At 31.9% G+C, this 8,874-nt stretch overlaps 1 protein-coding gene across 1 annotated transcript; it reads left to right on the top strand.

Moving 5' to 3' along the window:
• The first annotated feature begins 3,234 nt into the window (after positions 1-3,234).
• LOC110031914 (plant cysteine oxidase 2) lies at positions 3,235-6,925 on the top strand. The gene is made up of 5 exons (XM_020735351.1): positions 3,235-3,762; positions 4,136-4,254; positions 4,337-4,487; positions 4,568-4,786; positions 6,546-6,925. Exons 1-5 carry the CDS (start codon positions 3,540-3,542, stop codon positions 6,668-6,670), a joined length of 837 nt encoding a protein of 278 aa, XP_020591010.1. The 5' UTR covers positions 3,235-3,539; the 3' UTR covers positions 6,671-6,925.
• The last annotated feature ends 1,949 nt before the right edge of the window (positions 6,926-8,874 follow it).

Below are 8,874 nucleotides of genomic sequence, written 5' to 3'. Positions count from 1 at the left end.
GTCAATTTGTTATTTTAATTTATTAGTTCACTGATTTTTGAGTCCTTCTAATTTTTCAATTGATTTCATAGATTTTTATTTATATTTTAGTTTTTAAATATATAATTTTAAATAATTGCCTTTTTCATTGAAAATTAAAATATTTTTTATTAAATGATGGCCTCTGTCCCTAAAAAAAATCAGTGTATATCCCCATGGACATAGCACACATCATGTTTAAATTTCATGAATTGTTGCTTAATTACCAATTTTTAGTAATTTAATTACTCATTAATGATTTTAATTAATCTTGAAATTATTTTTAAGTCGAATTATCTAAGTTTTGCTTTTGTTTAACTCCCCTCAGTTTACTGAGATCAGAGGTATTTTTGCTTCAGTTTTTATTTTTATTTATTTAGTTATTAATTCTAAAAGGGTTTTTAAATTTTCTGGAGTTAATTAAATCAGGAAATCCCAAAATTTTTGCTTATCCAACGCGTAGCCTCGTCATCCTGAGCATCTCTGAAATCCCATGTGTCATATGTTGGTTCGGTGCACTTTCTATGTAAGCTACCGTGTTGGTTCTGATCCAACTATTTTCTCCTCTGTTGTTTTGCCAAACAATTTAATAATGGCTGTCTATTCCAAATATACAGGAATGGATGCCATCTAACCCTAGCGAACACATTCATATGGCTAGCTATGCATGGATCCATAATTCTCTTCATAAAAGACTAAACCCAAATGCAAATATGAAGTTATTGGCCATTATGTGAGCCCAGGAGGTGAGGCATCAAATGGGTTGGTTAGTGAAAACCGCCTTGAGCTCACACACCTCCTCCTTGCTTCAAATTGGATTGGAATTGCCTATATATATGAGCTCGACCAAAGCTCTTTGGTGTTGGATAGGGATAGAGGCTGCGTGAATTGTGGGTTTTTTTATCAGGAAAGTGATTTTGAATCTTTGTGAAGCTAATTCAAGTTTTGAAGTGGTTGACAAGATGGTCCGAAAATGATGTGAAATAAAAGCTAAAGTCTGTTGGAGTACTTGGGAGCAAGAATTTTTAAATTTCACGAAGGGATCCGGGAGCATTGATCTCTTTAGCAATTCTTAGACTTGCCATTAAAATTCTAAGGAAAACCATGGGGATCTTTGGAAGAGCTTGAGGATGCTCTGAGGATACTCTTGAGGCTTTGGCTGCACTTGTGAAGAGATGGGTAGAATCTTTGGGTAGAGAATGGGGGCTCTCCCTTTTTTGATATTTCAAGCAAGGTTGCTCCAATGGGCATGAAGGAGGCATGGGGAGAGCTTGGGCTTCACTGGGGAGATTTTTGTTTTGGGCAACGGACTTAGATATGGTGTCCTTTGAGTTCATTTGGATTTTGGTGGCTAGGGGTGCCAAGTGGAAGACTTGGCTTGAAGTGATGATGGATTTTTGTTCTATAGTGCTTGGACTAGATTTAGGGGGCTGATTTAATTTGGTTTTGTATCTCTTAATTTCTTAAAGGGTTAATGGGTTGTGGTTTTAATTTTAGGCCATGGGCCTTTAGGGTTGACTTATGTTTAATGGGTATTAGGGTTTGAGCTTAGGCTTAGGTTTTGGATTTTAGGATGATGGTCTGAGGGTTTAATTTAGACGACTTCAATGTGTTGAGTAATATTAATTTTAAAAATGACGGTTTAATTGATTTCCTTGTCTTAAAAAATTAATAGATAGTTATAATTTCTTTATGCTTATTTTAATTCAATTTTAGGTGATTTCACTATCTATATGTTCTATTTTATCAATCTTAGTCTTAGGTCGGTTCATTTCAATTTCATTTCAAAGATTTGAATTTTGTTTGTTAGACTCAGTTGGGTGGCCTTTTGATTATGTTGGCTTTAGTTTGAAAATTTAATGAGGGTTGAATTTTTAAATTTTTTTTTTGTATTTGTTGAATTTTTTTATCCTTGACTTTCTTTTTTTTCACTTATAGTGTATTTAACCATTTTTGACATTGTGTTTGATTTCTTTGATTTTAGTGAATTAAGGCTTATTTTGGTGAATTTAGTTGAATTGGTTTGAGGTTGATCTTAAAATATATGATTGGTTGTTTTACTTTGTTGAGGTTAATTTAATAAGTTGGCTTGATTGAGTTTAATTTTTGTGATATTTATTTTTAATAGATTTATCATTTGGTGGAATTAATATTAATTAATTTTATTTTGGTTAAGGTAAATTTTAATAAATTTATTTTTTAATGAAATTTATTTTATTGAGTTTAATTGAAAATGGTTTTATTGGACTTGATCTTTTTTTAAATTGATTTTAATGTGTTTAATTTTTGTTGGTTTGGATTTTTGAAATTTTAGCTTTTAATTTTTTTCGATTTGGATTTTAATGCATATTTTAAATTTCTGTTGGTGGTCTTTTCATTTGATCTTTTCTTTTAAGGGATAACCCTATCTTGGCCCAAGGTAATCGTGATACCCAATATGCTCTTTTATGAACCAAAGAAAGGAGTTGGGAAGGGGAACTACACAATTCATAGAAGATTTAAGTTTCTAGGCTTAAATGGTTGCTTGAGACATTTTCAATCCTATAAGGACTCAGTTTGGGCTTTACTTACGTGACTTTAATCAACTCGACCATATACTAAGGATTTAAAGTCAAATGCATGAAACCACAATAGGCGAAGAGATATTAGAAGTTATATTTTGGTGTTGGTTCGGCCAAAATATATATATAATAGAGCCTCTAGAAAACCCTCAAGCTTAGTCATAAACTAGATCATAATTGAGCTCAAAATACATATAAAATTATTTTTTCAAAAAATTATATAATTATTTTTATTAATGTAAAGGTATAACATATTGATTGAAAATAAATTGCCAACGTTTAAAGCGTTCAATTGAACTGCTAATTTTGCCAAAGAAAATATTTTTTAATGTGGACAATGATCAGTACTTTTATTATTATTATATATATATAATGGATTGTGAAGAAATTAAAATCATTTATATATATATATATATATATATATATGTATAATATTTTGACACGTAGGATTTATGACTATAAAACATAAAGTAAACCTCACTTTTCTTTAATACGGAGCAGAACTTTAAAAAAATCCCCTTTTTGACATTTTTCTCCACGCGGGATGGAGAGAGAACGGTTTTATATTGGGGATGAATAATCTAAAAGGCAGTTTGAACAGCCCACAGGAATGCAGTCTGCCGCCCTTCTCCTCGTGGCCCCTGGTTTTGTCACCCAATAAATAATGGTTTTTGCCTCCATATTCAAACCCCTCGCCCCTCATATACCCCAAAGTATCCATCAATCTCAACAAGAATGAAAAACATATCTTCCCAACGCCCAAATTCTTCTACCTGGTTTTGTCAAATGGCACAGATCCTGTAGATTTACTTTTCCTATTCCTTCTTCATATCTTGTAAAAGAATTCTGCCATCACTTCCATCATTTCATCAAAATTCCATCTTTCCATCTTTTTTGAACTCCAGAGGACCGAATCCCTGCCGGGCCTTGCTCGCTTTCTTTTCGTGGTCTCGCTTCTCGATGAGATTGGAGGACGAGTTTCTTCGCAAAAGCTCCGGCGCACAATTGGTTGCGAAGAAGAACAATCTGCCATCGAAGAAAGGTAAGCGGAGGAAGAGGAGGCCCGATTGTATGCCGTCTGTGGTGCAGCGGCTCTTTGATACGTGTAAAGCTGTGTTCGCCGAGGGAACAGCTGGGTTTGTTCCGCCCCCAGAAGATGTTGCCCGTATTCGATCCATTCTCGGTACTGTTTTCTTTAAAAAAAAAAATTGTTTTTTTTTTCTTATGAGGGCTTCAATGGATGATTGGATATTGAAACAAGGGATGTTTCAAGCTCTTAGAATTTTCAATTTTCAATTTGTAATCTTCAATGGGATAGAATGACTTAAATTCTTAAATTTTTTGCTCTCGACTTGACTTTCTGATTACTTTTTCTTATATTACGTGGGATGTTTGAGGCTCTTTTATTCCTGGATTTTGAGTGCGCCTTCATAATTAAAACAGTTTTTTTTGTTCGCAGTGAAATGTACTGCGTAGTATCCCCTGCAACTTTTAATTTTTTTTTTTAATCCAAATTTCGCATTTTATGTTGATTAATCTCGTCATACATGCTGCAGATAGTATGAAACCAGCAGATGTTGGTCTATCCCCAAAGCTTCCATATTTTAAAAGCATCGAAAATGGCGGACCTCCGCCCATAACATACCTCCATGTTTACGAGTGTCCTGAATTCTCGGTAGGATACATTTACTTCAATTACTTGTGTAATTTCCTCGTCCGTAATTCAGTGTTCTGAACTTTTGTGTTCTTCATTGCAGATTGGTATTTTCTGTTTGCCCCCTTCTGCCGTTCTTCCTTTACATAATCACCCAGGAATGACAGTCTTCAGTAAACTATTGCTTGGCTCCATGCACATCAAATCCTATGACTGGGTTGTGGTTTCCCAAGATTCCCATGAACCTTCTCATGGTAATAACTTCTGAATTTAGTTTAATACTTTAACTGTTTTTGAATGCTATATTAATCAGTGAAATTTGTTTCCTTTGCAGTGGATTTGCCATCAGGCGAGCGGCTGGCGAAAGTGAAGACTGATGATGTGTTTACTGCTCCATGTGAGACTTCCATACTTTACCCATCTTCTGGAGGCAACATGCATTGCTTTACTGCTAAGACCGCGTGTGTAGTGCTTGATGTGCTCGGTCCTCCATACTCTGATCCTGAACGGAACTGCACATATTATTATGCTCATGCTTATGCGAAATATGCAGGTATTTCTTTTATTGGATAATTTACGTACATACCACTCAATACCTATTTGTTATACATCTAAAACCAAACTTCAATTTTTACATGGAGACCCTATGCTTGAAAACTTGTATTTCAACTTTTAAAAGTTAAAATGGTGGTATTTTTAATGTAATACGAAATATTTGGGTGGGACAAATGTAAAGAAGTAAAGTATAGTTGCTAGATGTGTAAATACATAGGAATTGGGTGATGGTATGTAAATGCCACTTCTTTTTTATGCTTCTTTGCAGGAAAAGGAAATGTTAGTTTCTTTCTAGAAATCTGTTTGTATCACAGGAAATGTGGCCGAGTTTTTAATTGACATGAGAGGGCTTGGTTTAGTTCTCCTTGGGTTTAAAGTTGCGATATTGGCCTCTTTTTGCTGTTGTTCAACATTTTTTATAGACAAACTATTTCAGGAGGTGGCCTAACCTTTTCAAAAAGAGGCATTCACATATGCACCATCTAATTCCTATGTATTTACATATCTCACACTTAAAATTTACTTTTTTACATTCACCACCCAAATCTTTCATATCACATTAAAAATACCATGGTTTTAATTTTAAAAAAGTGGAATAGACATTCTCATTCATAGGCAAAGTAGCATGTTCTTAAAAGTTGAATTTTGGGTGTTAGATATGTAAATCTTTTTTTCAAAAAACCTTTATAAGTTATCTTCTCAGTAAATAAAGGGTGAAGCTGCTTGTCCCTATAGACAGCACCAGCTTATATATAAAGGTTACGGTAGTAGGATGTTGATTGATGTTGCTTTCAACATTCTGTACTTTTTTCTTAATGGCCTAATATAGTATTTCAATCTTCCTGTAGCTCCCGCGACTGTGTTTGCTATTTTTATTTTTTATGAAGAAAGCATTAATAGTGGATGTGTGAATTTCATGAAATGAATCATGGCATTGTTAATGGAAAAGAACATGATTTTAAGGCAATGAAAACTGGCCCAAGTGACTTAAAATTGGTATGAAGCAAATTGGGGATGGAGATGGGGTAAAGTTATTGGTATAGGTGCAAATTTGTAATTTTTTTTTTTTTTTGTAAATTAGAGATAACATTTCATTGAAAAGAAATTAACACCTCAAAATAGTTCAATGGAGAGCATTTCTGCACAATATCTTCCTATTGAACTTCAAGTTTTTTTTATTGATTTTCAAATATTTCTATTTTGAGAAATAGCTTTATATAATCAATCTATTAAAATATTGTGCTTGGAGGAAAGTTAATGCCAGACTTTTTCAAGAAGAAAAACAATACTTTCAATAATTTTTAGAAGTTCTATTTTTCCCGCAATAGTTCTATAGCAATTTTACAAATAGCTTCAGCGACCACACCCTTGGAGTTCTTCTCCTTTGTCACCCAAAGGAAGTTGATAATTGAGTGAGAATGATTCAGAGTTATGGTTTTATAATGCAATTAATATGATACATAGTATGTTTTCATTAAAACAAAGGAATATTTACATACAAATTGCAATTAATATTATACAGTATGTTTTCATTAAGAAGAGGGAGATTTACGTACGTTCCTCTCAATTTTTTTATATGCGTCATCTTATTCATGCATGAAAAGTTATATTTCACTTTTTAAAAGCTAAAATGATAGTATTTCTTATGTGATATGAAAGATTTAGTTGGTATATATATATATATATATATATAAAGTTTATTGCATTTGTAAGTTAATAAATTGTACTTTCTAACAATGAATGACTTTCAATATCAGGTGAGTCAGGGCTAGATCTTGGTGAAGGTGAGGGGTACAGTTGGCTCCAAGAGAGAGCCGGGCAGCCGGAGGAATTGCTCGTCGTTGGAGCAAAATACAGAGGACCCAATATAGTGGAGGATTGATGACAAAAAATGCTGCATTCATTCTGAAAATAAAGAATTTCTCTTCTTTACTCCAAATATTTGGAGGAAAAAAATCTGAATCGCTCTTATTGCTGTAAATACATAGAAAAAAAAAATGTTTAAGAGTTGATAAATTAAGGGTTGGATCCTCAGTATGTACACTGATTTGATTTGAACAGATTCTGTATTGTTTCTGAAAGCAATCTGCCATTGCTGAATTTGCTTCATGGTCATTTTATTTAATATATGTTTCGGAATATGATCGTCTCTTTCCACGTAAAGTCTCTTGATGTGAAACTGGGTGAGAAACATAATACAAGAAATTGAAATTCGTTTTGTTGTAACTCTCTCTTTATACCACACCCTACACTTAGGGGGAATCGAACCCCATATTAGAGGGGTCTTACGACCGACAATCAGATGCCCAACAAACTGATCTGAATACGCGGCGTTATATAGATATATATATATATATATATAAACGCCAACTAGAAAGAATGACTTCACTTTATTTAATTTGATTGTTTTGATTTTGTATACATCATGATGCACCGGTGAAGTTGATTTAACTTGAGCTTTGAGTAGGTTTCCTCAGCGTGTTTGTTTACACGTAAGAGGCTTTCTTAAGAAAGTTATATTCTATTGTGCGTAAAGAAAGAAGTTCAATGTTGATTTTATTTTGCAGGTAAATTTAGCAATTCTATTGCCTTTTAATTATAAAATATTTTTTTAATCACCATTCATTCTTTTTTACTCTTAAAAAATGCTTCATTTTTTTTTTTCCTTTGATGTGTCGCTGTTTTACTGCAAAAATTATTAGGTACATTCACCGTATGTAAAAATACGTAACCAAAAGTGTATAATTGCTTATTATATTAGCTTTTGATGGCATTATAGTAAAATGTTGCATTTACATACATACCACCCAATTCTTATGTATTTACATATTTAACATTTAATTTTTGATTTTTATATTAATATCAATCAAATCCTTCATATAAAATAAAAGATATCACTATTTTAAATTTTAAGAAGTTAACATACTTGTAAAGATTAAAATATATGTTAGCTATGTAAATAGATAAGAATTAAGTGGCATGCATGTAAATTTACATAGGAAAATATATGTGGTACTCAATGACAAAATTAATAACGTGCTCAACTTATTCCATTTATATTTTGACTGTTAAATATTATAAAATTAGAAGAATTTATGGCTAAATAAACTTAAGTTTTTTTTTAATCAATGAACAATAAATCATAATTAAAATGACTCTCTGACCTACAAAAATATATTTTTATCAACTAAAGTGTAATGAACCATTCTACTTAAAACGCTTTAAAAGTAGGGAGTATGGAAAGTACGGTAAGATGAAGATGCGCGTGCTCCATGGCCGCATCTTTTTCTATCATGTCAATTATAAAAATAAATTTATATTGAAAAGTTATGATAAAGTAATGCTTCTATAATGTCCTAAAAAATGGGTAAAGCACCAACGCTGTACTAGGCCTCACGTAATAATGATTATAATGTAGCGACTACACATTTTAGATTACTAATATCTAAATTTTCATGCAGTGGCAAATGTCTCTATTTCATCCCATTTTATATCTAAATTTTCATGCAGTAGCATATGTCTCTATTTCATCCCATTTTATAGTTCTATTATAGCTATATTTGAAGCTAGCAGGTTAGTTTCTATAATTATAGATTTATCTTCCGGTTTCATATTATTTTTAATATTCAGACATAAAGTATTCATAATTTTGAAATGAATTCGATAGATTATTGCGATTGTTTCAGATCCAGGCAAAAATTCATATCCGTGTAATGAATCAGGATGTAGAACAAGTTAGTCAAGATGCTAACGGAGATGTTGTCATAAGATTCAATCAACAAGAGTAGTAAGATTAGACAAAGTATATTCTCGCTTTATATTTAAAGTAATAGTTATAAACCATTTATGCATAATAGCCTTTTGCAAGGAATTTAAAAAAGATTGTTCTAAATTATTAATTATTATCTTCTTATCCTCTTTTACTGATATTTCAGTAGTTGCATTATTTAATTCTAATTTTAATAATATGGTATTTATTTTTTCTTGGTTTTTTCAAAAAATATTTATCTCAAATTTTAAAATGTTAACTTCATTTTTTAAATCATTTATAGTAGTAGGTCTGCTATCAATATTTAATATCAAAGA

The sequence above is a fragment of the Phalaenopsis equestris genome, unplaced genomic scaffold, assembly GCF_001263595.1.
Source record: "Phalaenopsis equestris unplaced genomic scaffold, ASM126359v1 Scaffold000867, whole genome shotgun sequence".
Classification (NCBI taxonomy): Eukaryota; Viridiplantae; Streptophyta; class Magnoliopsida; order Asparagales; family Orchidaceae; genus Phalaenopsis; species Phalaenopsis equestris.
This window is presented reverse-complemented; position numbering and strand designations above follow the sequence as displayed.

What these genes read in the sequence shown, in the direction of transcription:
- LOC110031914 (XM_020735351.1), top strand. Translation starts at nt 3,540, where the DNA reads ATGAGATTGGAGGACGAGTTTCTTCGCAAAAGCTCCGGCGCACAATTG. An exon ending in ACGAGTGTCCTGAATTCTCG is followed by an intron (nt 4,255 to 4,336) that starts GTAGGATACATT and finishes TCTTCATTGCAG; the next exon opens with ATTGGTATTTTCTGTTTGCC. An exon ending in TTCCCATGAACCTTCTCATG is followed by an intron (nt 4,488 to 4,567) that starts GTAATAACTTCT and finishes TTTCCTTTGCAG; the next exon opens with TGGATTTGCCATCAGGCGAG.